Source organism: Scyliorhinus canicula, chromosome 18 (genome assembly GCF_902713615.1).
Source record: "Scyliorhinus canicula chromosome 18, sScyCan1.1, whole genome shotgun sequence".
NCBI classification, from domain to species: domain Eukaryota; kingdom Metazoa; phylum Chordata; class Chondrichthyes; order Carcharhiniformes; family Scyliorhinidae; genus Scyliorhinus; species Scyliorhinus canicula.
Genome location: NC_052163.1, coordinates 66,531,860 through 66,548,078, shown reverse-complemented (window position 1 = coordinate 66,548,078; position 16,219 = coordinate 66,531,860). Strand labels below are relative to the sequence as shown.

General features: G+C 47.9%; 1 protein-coding gene across 2 annotated transcripts in view; it reads right to left on the bottom strand.

The window, feature by feature from the left end:
* The window catches only part of LOC119953299 (baculoviral IAP repeat-containing protein 7-like), an 87,874-nt gene that overhangs the window by 11,317 nt on the left and 60,338 nt on the right, over nucleotides 1–16,219 (bottom strand). For both annotated transcript variants that reach the window (XM_038777426.1, XM_038777427.1), the window contains one exon: nucleotides 7,612–7,814. In XM_038777426.1, coding sequence (XP_038633354.1) covers nucleotides 7,621–7,814 — 194 coding nt within the window. In that variant the 3' untranslated portion in view covers nucleotides 7,612–7,620. The remainder of the gene's footprint in view (nucleotides 1–7,611; nucleotides 7,815–16,219) is intronic.

Sequence of the window (16,219 nt, the reverse complement as noted above, 5' to 3'; positions counted from 1 at the left end):
TTCTAGCAAAAACAGGCATAATTTGTGTAATCTGTCCTTACATTCCTTAAATGTGAGTCACTGGGGCCAGAAAGATCCAAAGTTGTTGAACAGAATTGCTGAATGTGGAGTTTTTATTAGTTTTGGAACAGAATCTGTAACTTCAGTGTAACACTGTAACCCATTTGATCTACCAACTTTGGGTGCAATTTTCCGGAAGAATTTCTAATAACTAATTTCTAAGTTTGGTAGCGAGCGGGAATTGCCAAGAGCTTCCTGATGCTCGGCCTCGCTATTGAACGTTAATTGGTCCATTTAACGAGGCCCCATGGGCTTCTCGCCGCAAATGAAGGGTCAGCAGCCGATTCGCTGGCACCGCACTCGCCAGGCCCCCCCCCGCTAACAAGGATGAGTAGCACTTAAGCTGCACTTGCACAGCCAACCCCAGCCAGCTCGCAACAATGGCACCGAGGAGACCAGCCACAAGATTCGGGAACACTAACTAGGGGAAGCTGCGAAATGCAGTAGAGGCCAGAAGGGACATCCTGTCCCCAGAGGGTCCCGGAGGGTCAGCCAGCGGGCAGCCAGTGCTGCCTGCAACGAGCTGGCAGAGGCTGTGAATGCCAGGACCAGAATGGACTGGCCTCCAGTGCTGGAAAAAGGTCAACAACCTGCACTGAGCAGCACGAGTGAGTAGACACCCATGTCCCTCACCCGAGACATTACCGCACCCACGTGAACATCCAAACCCAACTCCCCGTATAACCCCAACCTTCCCTCCATCCTCCTCTCCCTTAAACCCCCCCACCCCAACCCTTTCTTCACAACCTCCCCCACCCACCACTTTGAACCTCGCATGTGGCTAGCGATGCCCTCTCTGTGTCTCCTCAGGAAAAGTTCTCCCATAATCGCCAGAAGACCATCCAGACTTGGTGAGGGGTGTCGGAAATAGGAATTCTCACCTCCTTCGAGGAGCGTGCCCTGTAGGGGGCTGGTGTGGCCAAGGCCAGGGTGGCCACCTACGCGGAGGCTGACGGACGCCACAGAGGTGAGGAACCATCGAGCTCCATCCGGGGGACTTATCAAACCCGAGTAGTGATTGCCTTACTGACTGACATGTTTCTCCCACTGGCCACAGTGTCCATTCTCCCACTGGTCCTCCAGCCGATGTCACCGGCCCATCCCGGGCAACCCCCTCTCCTGCCTCCCATGTGACCACCTCAGAGGTCACCCCACCTTCCACCAGCACAGATACACACACCTTGGGGGGAAATGTTAGTGGTCAGGCTTCTGGGGCACAATCTGGTGAGCATCACACTGCTGCTGATGTACACACTGCTGCTGATGCACACACTGCTGCTGATGCACACACTGCTGCTGATGCACACACTGCTGCTGATGCACACACTGCTGCTGATGCACACACTGCTGCTGATGTACACACTGCTGCTGATGCACATCAGGTGAAGGCAGGAACCCCCCATCAGGCGAGACAGCAGCTGGAGGGCTGCTGGATCCCAGGCCCCAGCTGGGTCCCAGCCTGATGCTGAGGAAGAGGCCATCCCGGAGCTGATGGAGACGTTAGGGAGTGGCCGGGACATTCAGAAGGGGATGTCAGTGACACTCCAGCAAATCCATAGCCTCTTGGAGGAGTCCCAGAGGTTACTGGTGCAGGAGATGTTGACGGAAATGTGTGGCACCATAGCCAACACAGCAAGGGTGGTGACCGCAGTGGAGAGCTTGGTATACGACATCGGCACCATAAGTGTTCAAAGCGTTGCTCTGTCGATGACGGCCATGACTGAGGGTCTCAGCAGAATGTCCAACTCGCTGGAGGATGTCACCCAGTACCAGGCTGACCTTGATGAGGTTCTGCGGGACATGTCCCGCACTCAGATAGGAATGGCCGAGGTGCTGCGGAGCTTGTCCTAGACGCAGGTGGACATTGCAGAGGCATTGCAGAGCATGTCCCAGTCGCTGAGGAGCATCGGCAAGGGCATCGACATGACGCTGCAGACCATGGGGAACCACCAGGGTTGGCAGAGCCAGATGATGCATGGGCAGCCGGGGCTCAAACCAGCTGAGTTTCTGTTCCTATGGGCACCGAGCGGGAGGAGGGGGCACTGGGCGCCAATCCGAACCCGTCCCATGGAGGGGCGATGGTGGCCACCAGCTCTCCCGAGTTCCATCGCTCTGAACCCGCATCTCGCAGCCAGCACACGGGACAGGGCGGCACGGCTGTGCCACTGACAAGTGAGCCGGTGCCCTCTGGCCTCAAAGTCCCCAGAGGATGTCCGCCAGGGGCATCGAAGGCCATGGAATGAGGTAATCAACTGTCTGCGTCCACCTCTGATGTGCATCCTGGGGACACACCTAGATATATTGGTAGAGCTAGGAAGGCCAAATACATCGAGGATCACAGACGGCACCGGAGGAGGGGATGGGGGTAGGTAGGGGATGAAGTGAGGGGGTGGGGGGGGGGGGGGAGCGGCACCATCAGGAGTGGAGAATTGTTACACACAATAAATACCCTTGTGCACAATCTTGTGCCTCTGTCACTTTCTTCCGAAATGCGGGCCGACCTCCAAACCCTTGGCCCATCTCTCCAGGCATCTCCGTCTCCCCATTGCACTCACCCACCTTCTGGTCGCGGACATGCCACCGGAGCTGTGCCCCATCCCCTGGGTGTTTGGAGATTGGCCGCTGCCTATGTGGTGTTGCCTCCTGCAGTGTACAGGCACAGGGCGAGATTCTCCGCAAATGCGGAGAATCGTAAAGGCTGCCGTGGGACAGGCCGTGACCCACGGCAGCCTTCACGCCCAGTTCCGGGGCCGATTCTCCCCCCCGGGCGGGGCTAGGAGCCCGGCCCTGTGCGTCACGGTGGCACGGCCTTGACGACGGTCATCAAGGCCACACGTCGAGCGTCACGCCGGCTGACGCGGCCGATGACGTCAGCCGCGCATGCGCAGGTTGGACAACGCCAACCCGCGCATGCGCAGTTGCCGTCTTTTCCCTCAGCCTCAAGACATGGCGGCTTGATCTTGCGGGGCGGCGGAGGGAAAAGGGCGGTGGGCACCGATCGCGGGCCGTGGTACTGCCGTGCCAATCGGGCTCCCAGATGCCCCAAATGGGCATCTGCTGCCCGTTTCACGACGGCAGCGAGCAGGTGTGTTTGCTGCCGTGTTGAAACGGGAGTGAAGGCCCGGCCGCTCGGCCCATCGGCCTTGGAGAATCAGCGCTCGCCGTAAAAAACGGCGAGCGGCGATTGGTGGCGTGGGTCGGGCGTGGGGAGGGTGAGAATAGCGGGAGGGCGTGAAAAATGTCAGGAGGCCCTCCCGCTATTCTCCCACCCGGCGTGGGGGGCGGAGAATCGCGCCCACGGTGTCCAGGCATCAAGGTGTATTTGGGATACTAGGCAATGATTCCCACATGCTATATGGCCCGCGAACCCACGGGAATCCCTTTGGGTTGTATGAAGAGTTCACTTAATTCCCTATTAGCAATAGCCTTCAGCTGCATGGCCAGTGGCCTCGGCTGTTGTTAGGGTTATGATGTGGAGATGCTGGCGTTGGACTGGGGTGAGTACAGTAAGAAGTCTTACAACACCAGGTTAAAGTCCAACAGGTTTGTTTCAAACACGAGCTTTCGGAGCGCAGCTCCTTCTCCTACCTACCTGCACATCTTTGGGTTGTGGGGATGGAACCCATGCAGACACGGGGAGAATGTGCAAACGCCACACGGACAGTGACCCAGAGCAGGGATCGAACCTGGGATTTCGGCGCCGTGAGGCAGCAGTGCTAACCACTGTGTTACCATGCTGCCAAGGCTTAACTGGCGATAACTGGTTTCTCGCCATGCTACGGCGAGATTTTGATTTTGCCTACGGGAGCAGGCTGCATTAAAAACTGTTTGCCGCCTGGCGCGGTTCTCATTTCCGCCACTCCGAGCAAGAGCGCAACGAGGCCGGAGAATTGTGCCCAAATGATGTCTCTGGCTGGCACAACTGTTGGAAGCACCACATTTGGAGCTTTGGGCCTCAGTTAATGATGTCAATACAATGTTTTTGATTGTACCATAGACTAGAGGAGTACAGTAGCACACCATTCCATCAAGTCTACATTGGCTGTTTCCAAGAACAATCCAGCTGATCCCATTCCATTGCATTGCATTATGCTCCTTCCCCTAGCCCTGCAATTCTCTTCTTCAAATATGTATCCAATTTCCTTTTGAAGGCTACAATATAATCTGTAACCATCATCACCCCCCCCCACCCCCCGCTTTCAGACAGTGTACTGAAAATCTGACATACTCAGTGTTTTTCCTAATATTGTCCCCTTTGTCAATCACCTTAAAACTGAGTCCTCTGGTTTTGATCCTTCAGTCATTGCTTACAGCTTCCCTTTATTTGCTCTATCCAAATCCTTCATGATTTTCCACATCTTTACCAAAACTCCTCTTAACCTTTTCTACTCCATGCACAACAACCCCAGCTTCACTAATCTTTCCAAATAACAAAAGCTATTCAATAAGGTGTTACCTAAAAAGGTTATTGCACAATATAAAAGCTCAAGGTGCTTGGGGTGATAGATCAGCATGGCTAGAGGATTGGCTATCTAACAGGAGTCTGAAGTGGGGTTAAATGGATCATTTGGTCGCAAATGGTAATGAGAGGGCTGCTACAGGGATCAGAGCGAGGGCTTCAACTATTTACAATCTTTATTAATGAATGATGTGTCAGCTCGATGGGCTGAATGGCCTACTCATGCTCCTAGTTCTTATGATTTTATGAACATTAATGTTCTCTGCAAGTTCCAAAATTGTGCCCTGTACCTCCCAAGTCCGAGCCGTTTATGTATATCAAAGACAGAGGTATACCTCACACTGAACTTTGGGAAACTCTACTGTATTAGAATTAGAAAATGGTTACAGCACAGGTGGCCATTCAGCCTGCTGCGTCTGTGCTGGCCCTCTAACAGAGCAATTCACTCAATGCCTGCCTTTTCCTCGTTGCCCTGCAATCGTTCCTTTTCACAGAATGATCATATTCCATTTTGAAAGCCTCAGTAACTCTGTCTCCACCATACTTTTGGGTAGCACATTCCAGATCCTAACCGCTCTATCTGTGAAAAAGCTTTTCCTCATGTCATCCTTGCTTCTTTTGTCAATTACCGTAAATCGGTGCCCTCTGGTTCTAGTTTCTCCCAATCTACTCTGTCCAGACCCCTCTTTGGGATTGGGATTGATGCAGGGCTATGGGGAGAGAGTGAGACGGTAGAGTAGTTTGGAATTGATACAGGGCTATGGGGAGAGAGTGAGGTAGTGGGATTAATTTGGGATTGATACAGAACTATAGGGAGAGAGTGGGATAATGGGATTAGTTTGGGATTGCTACAGGGCTATAGGGAGAGAGTGGGACAGTGCAATCAGTTTGGGATTGATACAGGGTCATGGGAAGAGATGGGACAGTGTGATTAGTTTGGGATTTATACAGGGCTACAGGGAGAGTGTGGGGTAGTGGGATTAGTTTGGGATTGATACAGGGCAATAGGGAGTGGGTGGGGTAGTGGGATTAGTTTGGGATTGATACAGGGCTACAGAGAGTGGGTGGGGTAGTGGGGTTTGTTTGGGGATTGATACAGGTCTATGGACAGAGAGTGGGGCAGTGGGATTAGTTTGGGATTGACCCAGGGCTATGGGGAGAGCGCGGGGCAATGGGATAGTTTGGGATTGATACAGGGCTACAGGGAGAGTGTGGGGTAGTGGGATTAGTTTGGGATTGATACAGGGCTACAGGGAGTGGGTGGGGTAGTGGGATTAGTTTGGGATTGATACAGGGCTACAGAGAGTGGGTGGGGTAGTGGGGTTTGTTTGGGGATTGATACAGGGTCATGGGAAGAGATGGGACAGTGTGATTAGTTTGGGATTGATACAGGGCTATAAAGAGTGGGTGGGGTAGTGGGATTAGTTTGGGATTGATACAGGGCTACAGAGAGTGGGTGGGGTAGCGGGGTTTGTTTGGGGATTGATACAGGTCTATGGACAGAGAGTGGGGCAGTGGGATTAGTTTGGGATTGACCCAGGGCTATGGGGAGAGTGCGGGGCAATGGGATAGTTTGGGATTGATACAGGGTTATGGGGAGAGCGCGGGTCAATGAGATTAGTTTGGGATTGATACAAGGCTATGGAGAGAAAGTGGGACAGTGCGATTAGTTTGGGATTGATATAGGGCTATTGGGAAATTGGGCGAGTGGGATTAGTTTGGGATTGGGACAGGGCAATCGGAAGGGTGTGAGGCAGTGGGATTAGTTTTGGATTGATACAGGGCTATGGGGTGAGAGTGGGGTTAATTTGATTAGCTTTGGTTAGGTCTTTCAAAAAGGATGATGGGATGACTTGCCTCCTTCAGTGCTTTAGCTTTGTCCATTCTCTCACACCAGCTGAGACATCATCCCAACCAAAATGTATGCTTTTGCAAAAAAATAAAAATTTCTTACTCTCTTTTCAATCTCTCCTTCAACATCAGCAAAACTAAGGAGTTGGTCATTGACTTCAAAAAGTGACGTATCTGTCTGCATCAATGGTGCCGCGGTGGAGGTGGTTGACATCTCCAAATTCCTAGGTGTGCACATCAGCAAAAATCTGCCCTGGTCCACACATGTCAACGCTACAACCAAGAAAGCACAACAGTGCCTGTACTTCCTCAGGAAACTAAGGAAATTCGACATGTCCCCGTTTACTCTTACCAATTTTTACAAATGCACCATAGAAAGCATCCTATCTGCTGCATCACAGCCTGGTTTGGCAACTGCTCGGTCCAAGGCCGTAAGAAATTTCAGAGAGTCTTGAACACAGCCCAGTTCATGACTCAAGCCCACCTCCCATCCATTGACTCGGTCTACACCTCCCGCTGCCTTGGGAAAGCGGGCAGCATAATCAAACCCCCCCCCCCCCCCCCCCCCCCCACTCTGGTTATTCTCTCTTCCAACCTCTTCCATTGGGCAGAAGATACAAAAGTCCGAGAATACACACTAACAAATTTAAAAACAGCTTCTTCCCAGCTGTTACCAGAATCCTGAATAACCCTCTTACAGACTAAACTGATCTCTCCACGCATCTTCTATAGTGAGTAGTACGACACTCTGTGTGCTCACCTGATGCCTGTGTTTAAGTATTTACATTGTGTATCTATCGAATGTTCTATGTTTTTTCATGTATGGAACGATCTGACTGGGTTGTACACAGAACAATACTTTTCACTGTACCTCGGTACAGGTAACATAAACCCAAATCCAAATCTTTCTAATTCTGTATCATCACAGCCGTGGAAATAGGTTTACCTAATCCAGGCACTTTACCCTGGTAACGCAGTCTAATCAACAGGGATCACTGTGTATGGGCTGAGGATGATCTGACATGAAATTTATTCTTCTTCTTGTGGGGGAAATGTTTGAATTTTAGTTGCCAACTCTCCACAACAGCAGTGATAGGTGACATTGGGCAGACAATGGTCGTACTCTCTCTCTTTGTGGAACAATGGCTGTGAGTTTCCTGAAATAATGTAACACGCGGTTACCTTCCTCACCAACAGACATTAGAGCAAGGCTGTCCTCATATTGGAGAATCATCCCGTACCTGCGGATGTTAGGACATGAAGGCTCGAACACTACCTCGAATGAGAGCTCGACATATTGGGCAGCAGCGGAGATTCGGAGCACAGTCCCTGCACACAACCAGGTGTCCACAAGGTATAAAAACAATGGAAACCTCTCTGTCCAAGCACACTTTACAGGTTCGTTCATTCTTCAGCTGGCGTAGTTGTTCTTCAGCACTCAAGTCTGTAAACATATGTAGACACAAGGGTATTTAGACCACTTAGAATCATAGAATTTACAGCGCAGAGGGAGGCCATTTGGCCCTTCATCTCTGCTTGACAGAGCACCCTACCCAAGCCCACACCTCCACCCCATCCCGGTAACCCAGCAACCCCACCTAAACTTTGGACACTACAGGGTAATTTAGTGTGACCAATCCACCTACCTGCATATCTTTGGACTGTGGGAGGAAATCGGAGCACCCGGAGGAAACCCACGCAGACACGGGGAGAACATGCAGACTCCACACAGTGACCCAAGCTGGGAATCAAACCCGTGTCCCTGGCACTGTGAAGCAACGGTGCTAACCATTGTGCTACCCAGCTGCCTTCTACTGACAATATCACATCATTTATAAAGTTACAATGGATTACAACCTCTTTGCAGCTTCTTTTGGATGTCACTCTGTAGCTGGTCACTAGCTGAGTGAGCATTGACCTTCCTGCCCTCACTCTGCTTCTGTTATTTATATTGTGATATACCGCTGGCTACCTGTAGTAGATGGTTATATACCTCTGGTTATCTGTAGTATATTGAGATATAAAGCTGGTTATTTGTAGTACATTGTGACATACCACTGGTTACCTGTAGTATATTGTAAGAGACCTCTGGTTATCTGTAATATATTGTTATATACCTCAGGTTATCTGCAGTATATTGAGCTTTACCATTGGTTATTTGTAGCATATTGTGATATACCACTGGGTTATCTGTTGTGTATTATGATAGAACAAAGAACAATACAGCACAGGAACTGGCCCTTCGGCCCTCCAAGCCTGTACCGGTCATGATACCAACCTTTGCCAAAACCCTCAGCACGCCTTGTGCCGTATCCCTCAATACCCATTCTTTCCAAGTGTTTGTTGCCTTTTGAACGCTGTTGATGTATCTGCTTCCACAACCTCCCCTGGCAACATGTTCCAGGCACTCTCCACCCTCTGCGTAAAATACCTGCCTCGAACATCGCCTCTAAACTTTACCTCACAGACCTTAAACCTATGCCCGCTGGTGACTGACCCCTCCACCCTGGGAAAGAGTGCCTGCCCATCCATTATATCTATGCCCCATATAATCTTGTAGACCTCTATCAGGTCACCCTTCAACCTCCGTCTTTCCAATGCAAGCAGTCCGAGTCCATTCAGCCTCTCCACATAGCTAACATCCTCCAGACCAAGCAACGTTCTGGTAAACCTCCTCTGCATCGTCTCCAAAGCCTCCACATCCTTCTGGTAGTGTGGTGACCAGAATTGTGCGCAATATTCCAAGTGCGGCCTTACCAAGGTTCTATACAACTGCAGCATGACTTACCAGTTTGTATACTCGATGCCCCGTCCAATGAAGGCAAGCATTCCGTATGCTTTCTTGACTACCTTGTCCACTTGTGTTGCCACCTTCAAAGATCTGTGGACCTACACGCCCAGATCTCTCAGACTTTCTATATTCCAAAGAGTTTTGCCATTTACGGTATATTTCTCCTCTATGTTAGACCTATCAAAATGCATTACCTCACATTTGTCCGGATTAAACTCCATTTGCCATTTCTCTGCCCAAGTCTCCACCCTATCTATGTCCTGCTGTATTCTCTGACAATCCTCAACACCATCTGCCAGTCCACCAACCTTGGTGTCATCCGTGAACTTACCAATCAGACCAGCTACATTTTCCTCCAAATCGTTTATCCATACTACAAACAACAGAGACCTCAGCACAGATCCCTGTGGAACACCATTAAACCTTCCATTCAGAAAAACACCCTTCTGCTACCCTTTGCCTTCTGTGACCACGTCACCTTTTGTACCAGTCTGCCATGAGGCACCTTGTCAAAGGCTTTACTGATGTCCATGTAAACAACATTCATTGACCTCCCCTCATCAATCACCTTTGTCACTTCCTCTGGGATCTCACCTGTAGCCAATGAGGATACAAAGATGTCAGTCAAGGCCCCAGCAATTTCCTATCTTGCTTCCCTCAGTATTCTGGGGTAAATCCCATCTGGCCCAGGAGACTTAATATCTTTTAAAAGACCCAAAACCTCGCTCCTTTTCGATGTTAACATGACCAAGAATGTCCACACATCCTACCCATGAATCACCTTCCACAAAGTCCCTTTCTTTGTTGAACACTGATGCAAAGTACTCATTCAGTACCTCACCCATTTCCTTTGGTTCAACACATAGATTCCTTACATGGTCCAATCCTTTTCCTGGCCACCCTCTTGCTTTTTACATATGATTAAAAAGCTTTGGGATTCACCTTAATCCTACTTGCCAAGGACTTTTCATCACCCCTCCTAGCCCTCCTAATTTCCCGCTTAAGTACCTTCCTACTTTCTTTATACTCCTCAAGGGTTTGACTGCCTTTTGGACGGTACAAAAGTTTCCTTTTTCTTTTTGACGAGTTTCATAATATCCCTCATTATCCAACTTCTCATACCTATTCTTCGTTACCTCTGGATCATGACTTTTTTGAATCCTAATCAATTGTCACTTTAAAGACTCCCACATGTCCGATGTTGATTAACCTCAAACAGCCACACCCAATCCAAATTCTTCAATTCCTGTCTAATGTTATCAGAATTTGTCTTTCCTCAGTTTAGTACATTAACACGAGGGTCACCCCTATCCAAAAGTACCCTAAAACTTACGGAATTGTGGTCACTACTCCCAAAATCTTCCCCTATTGAAACCTCAGTAAGAAGTCTTACAACACCAGGTAAAGTCTAACATGTTTGTTTCAAACACTAGCTTTCAGAGCACTGCTCCTTCCTCGGGTGAATCTGAGGAAGGATTCACCTGAGGAAGGAGCAGTGCTCCGAAAGCTAGTGTTTGAAACAAACATGTTGGACTTTGACCTAGTGTTGTAAGACTTCTTACTGTGCTCACCCCAGTCCAACGCCGGCATCTCCACATTATTGAAACCTCAACCACTTGTCCAGGCTCAAGCCCCGATACCAGTTCCAGTACTGCCCCTTCCCTAGTTGGACTATCTACATAATTGTAGTATCTTAAGGATTTGATTTCAGTTTTGTTTAATTTACGGTTGCCGGTTGTTGGTGAGACATTGCTGAAACTCAGTAGAAAAGCAAGTTTAAAACTTGTCAGGTGCAAATAAGAATTGTTTTATTCAAAGTTCATTGGTTACAACTTGGAAATGATTTAAAAGGTAGTTTGTAGACAATTTGATTTTCTTCAAAAATTCACAGGAATTATCTTCTGAGACAATAGCCTGAACACAACTTTAAAAGTCAAAGGCTGAAAATGAAATAGGAATACAGAACTCTTTTCTAATTCTCTTCCTTTACTTTCTCTCTCTCTTTTGTCTCTTTCCTGTCTCTTTCTTTCTCCACCTGTCTTTTCTCCGCCCCGTTTCTCTCCAGTTTTGGATACTGTTGCGGGGGACGACTTACCAGGGGTAAGCAATAGGGCGCAGGTCTCTGGCACAGAGTCTGTCCCTGTTGCTCAGACGGGAAGGGAGAAGAGGAACAGAGCACTTGTCATTGGGGACTCCATAGTTAGAGGAACAGACAGGAGGTTCTGTGGGAACGAAAGAGACTCACGGTTGGTATGTTGCCTCCCAGGTGCCAGGGTTCGTGATGTCTCTGATCGTGTTTTTGGGATCCTTAAGGGGGAGGGGGAGCAGCCCCAAGTCGTGGTCCACATAGGTACCAACGACATAGGTAGGAAGAGAGATGGGGATTTGAGACAGAAATTCAGGGAGCTAGGGTGGAAGCTGAGAGCTAGAACAAACAGAGTTTTATCTCTGGGTTGTTACCCGTGCCACGTGCTAGCGAAGTGAGAAATAAGGAGAGAGAGGAGTTGAACACGTGGCTACAGGGATGGTGCAGGAGGGAGGGTTTTGGTTTCCTGGATAATTGGGGCTCATTCTGGGGTAGGTGGGACCTCTACAAACAGGATGGTCTTCACCTGAACCAGAGGGGTACCAATATCCTGGGGGGGAGATTTGCTAGTGCTCTTCGGGGGGGTTTAAACTAATTCAGCAGGGGGATGGGAACCTAAATTGTAGTCCCAGTGTACAGGATGTTGAGAGTAGTGAGGTCAGGGATAGGGTTAAAAGTTCGAAAGAGGGCACCGGCAAGCAGGACGCTGGTTTGAAGTGTGTCTACTTCAACGCCAGGAGCATCCGGAATAAGGTGGGTGAGCTTGCAGCATGGGTTGGTACCTGGGATCTCGATGTTGTGGCGATTTCGGAGACATGGGTAGAGCAGGGACAGGAATGGTTGTTGCAGGTTCCAGGATTTAGATGTTTCTGTAAGAACAGAGAAGATGGTAAAAGAGGGGGGGGTGTGGCATTGTTAATCAAGGAAAGTATTACGGCGGTAGAAAGGACGCTTGAGGACTCGTCTACTGAGGCAGTATGGGCCGAGGTTAGGAACAGTAGAGGAGAGGTCACCCTGTTGGGAGTTGTCTATAGACCTCCGAATAGTCCCAGAGATGTCGAGGAAAGGATTGCAAAGATGATTCTTGACAGGAGCGAGAGTAACAGGGTAGTTGTTATGGGGGACTTTAACTTTCCAAATATTGACTGGAAATACTATAGTTCGAGTACTATAGATGGGTCAGTTTTTGTGCAGTGTGTGCAGGAGGGTTTTCTGACACAGTATGTAGACAGACCAACAAGGGGCGAGGCCACATTGGATTTGGTACTGGGTAATGAACCCGGCCAGGTGTTAGATTTAGATGTAGGTGAGCACTTTGGTGATAGTGATCACAACTCGGTTATGTTTACTTTAGCAATGGGCAGGGATAGGTATATACCGCAAGGCAAGAATTATAGCTGGGGGAAAGGCAATTATGATGCTATTCGGCAAGATTTAGGAGGTATAGGATGGGGAAGGAAACTGCAGGGGATGGGTACAATCGAAATGTGGAGCTTTTTCAAGGAACAGCTACTGCGTGTCCTTGATAAGTATGTACCTGTCAGGCAGGGAGGAAGTTGTCGAGCAAGGGAGCCGTGGTTTACTAAGGAAGTTGAAGCACTTGTCAAGAGGAAGAAGAAGGCTTATGTTAGGATGAGACATGAAGGCTCAGTTAGGGCACTTGAGAGTTACAAGTTAGCCAGGAAGGACCTAAAGGGAGAGTTAAGAAGAGCGAGGAGAGGACACGAAAAGTCGTTGGCGGATAGGATCAAGGAAAACCCTAAGGCTTTCTATAGGTATATCAGGAACAAAAGAATGACTCGAGTAAGATTAGGGCCAATCAAGGATAGTAGTGGAAAGTTGTGTGTGGAATCAGAGGAGATAGGGGAAGCATTAAATGGATATTTTTCGTCAGTGTTTACACTGGAGAAAGACAATGTTGTCGAGGAGAACACTCAGGTTCAGTCGACCAGGCTAGATGGAATTGAGGTTCAAAAGGAGGAGGTGTTAGCAATTTTAGAAAATGTCAAAATAGATAAGTCCCCTGGGCCAGATGGGATTTATCCTAGGATTCTCTGGGAAGCCAGGGAGGAGATTGCAGAGCCTTTGTCCTTGATATTTATGTCGTCTTTGTCGACAGGAATAGTGCCGGAAGACTGGAGGATAGCAAATGTTGTCCCCTTGTTCAAGAAGGGGAGTAGAGACAACCCTGGTAATTATAGACCTGTGAGCCTTACTTCGGTTGTGGGTAAAATGTTGGAAAAGGTTATAAGAGATAGGGTTTATAATCATCTTGAAAAGAACAAGTTGATTAGCGATACTCAACACGGTTTTGTGAAGGGTAGGTCATGTCTCACAAACCTTATTGAGTTTTTTGAGAAGGTGACCAAACAGGTGGATCAGGGTAAAGCTGTTGATGTGGTGTATATGGATTTCAGTAAGGCGTTTGATAAGGTTCCCCACGGTAGGCTATTGCAGAAAATAAGGAAGTATGGAATTGAAGGTGATTTAGCGGTTTGGATCAGTAATTGGCTAGCTGAAAGAAGACAGAGAGTGGTGGTTGATGGCAAATATTCATCCTGGAGTTCAGTTACTAGTGGTGTACCGCAAGGATCTGTTTTGGGGCCACTGCTGTTTGTCATTTTTATAAATGACCTGGAAGAGGGTGTAGAAGGATGGGTTAGTAAATTTGCAGATGACACGAAGGTCGGTGGAGTTGTGGATAGTGCTGAAGGATGTTATAGGATACAGAGGGACATAGATAAGCTGCAGAGCTGGGCTGAGAGGTGGCAGATGGAGTTTAATGCGGAAAAGTGTGAGGTGGTTCACTTTGGAAGGAGTAACAGGAATGCAGAGTACTGGGCTAATGGCAAGATTCTTGGTAGTGTAGATGAACAGAGAGATCTCGGCATCCAGGTACATAAATCCTTGAAAGTTGCCACCCAGGTTAATAGGGCTGTTAAGAAGGCATATGGTGTGCTAGCCTTTATAAGCAGGGGGATTGAGTTTCGGAACCACAGGGTCATGCTGCAGCTGTACATAACTCTGGTGCGGCCACACCTGGAGTACTGCGTGCAGTTCTGGTCACCACATTATAGGAAGGATGTGGAAGCTTTGGAAAGGGTTCAGAGGAGATTTACTAGGATGTTGCCTGGTATGGAGGGAAGGTCTTACGAGGAAAGGCTCAGGGAATAGAGGTTGTTTTCGTTAGAGAGGAGAAGGCTGAGAGGTGACTTAATAGAGACATATAAGATAGTCAGAGGGTTAGATAGGGTGGACAGTGAGAGTCTTTTTCCTCGGATGGTGATGACCAACACGAGGGGACATAGCTTTAAATTGAGGGGTGAGAGATATAGGACAGATGTCAGAGGCAGTTTCTTTACTCAGAGAGTAGTAGGGGTGTGGAACGCCCTGCCTGCAACAGTAGTAGACTCGCCAACTTTAAGGGCATTTAAGTGGTCACTGGATAAACATATGGATGAAAATGGAATAGTGTAGGTCAGATAGGCTTCAGATGGTTTCACAGGTCGGCGCAACATCGAGGGCCGAAGGGCCCGTACTGTGCTGTAGTGTTCTATGCTCTATGCTCTCCTCACTTCTAGTCTCTCGTCTCTAGTCTCTGTCTCTAGTCTCCTGTCTCTAGTCTCCTGTCTCTAGTCTTAAAATGGTGGCCAAATTATCCATGGATATACTATTTGATATCTGTCTTAAGCGATCTGATCACACCCCAATATAATCCTAATTGGTTTAAGCTATATTCAAAACACATTTGATTTGATAAAAAGCCGTCCATCATGACAATGTAACGCCACTTCTAATTGTTGCTTATTGGTATGTTTCTCATGGGATATTGTGCTTTATCAAAACCAGCAAAAACTGGTCTAATGCTGACCTACCTATTGCCACCATGGAGACCTCATGTTATCTCATCATACTAGGCTAGGCATAATTCAGAACATACAACTCAAACTGTCTTTTATAAGATTGTTTCACTGAGAATGTTAGAATCAAATATATACATATATATATTATATTTGAGTCGATGTTTTAACTGTCCATTTATTAAAAACAAGGCAATATAGTTCAAGATATTTTTTTTAGCTTGTATAATTTATGGGATATGATTCAACCTAATCTCGAGCTGCGTGAGAACCGCACAATCCTTCATCCTTATCCCTCGTTGCTATGGATTCCGCCCTTGTCCTTGGAAAAAATGTAATGTTTTTATCAGACTTCTGTGTTTTGCAAACTCATGACTGAGTTTGGAAATTGTATGGTTCTTTCATTTTAAAACTGGGAATTGATATTTCTGTCTTAAACAGTCTTCTTACCTATATTAAGTGTATTTAAAATACCTGACTTCTACAATATTGCATCAAGAAGCCTTACAAACTCTGCCCCATCCAAGCCCCTAGCACTAAGCGAGTCCCAATCAATATAGGGGAAATTATAATCCCCTTCCACAACAACCCTGTTACTTTTGCACCTATCCAAAATATCTCTACCGATCAGATCCTCTATCTCTCGCAGGCAGTTGAGGGGCCTGTAATAAACCCCCAACATTGTGATTGCTCCCTTCCTGTTCCTGAGTTCTAACCAGATTGCCTCATTGTATGAGCTCTCCGAGGTGTCCTCCCGCAGTACGGCTATAATATTCTCCTTAACCAGTAATGCTACCTCCCCCACACCTTTTACATCCCCCTCTATCTCTCCTGAAGCAACTATTTCCTCCAACGTTCAGCTTCCAATCCTGCCCTTCCTTAAATCAGGTTTCTGTGATAGCCACAACATCATAATTCCAAGTACTAATAAGTGCTCTAAGTTCATCTGCCGTACACGCTATACTTCTGACAAAACAAATATACTTCAAAGCACTGCATTGAGCAGACAGGGTGATGTTGTTCTCTTATTTTTGTTCTCTATTTTCCCTTCAGTTATTACACCTTCTAAGCTAACGCTTATACCCTGGGTTATCTGTTATATTGCTATATAC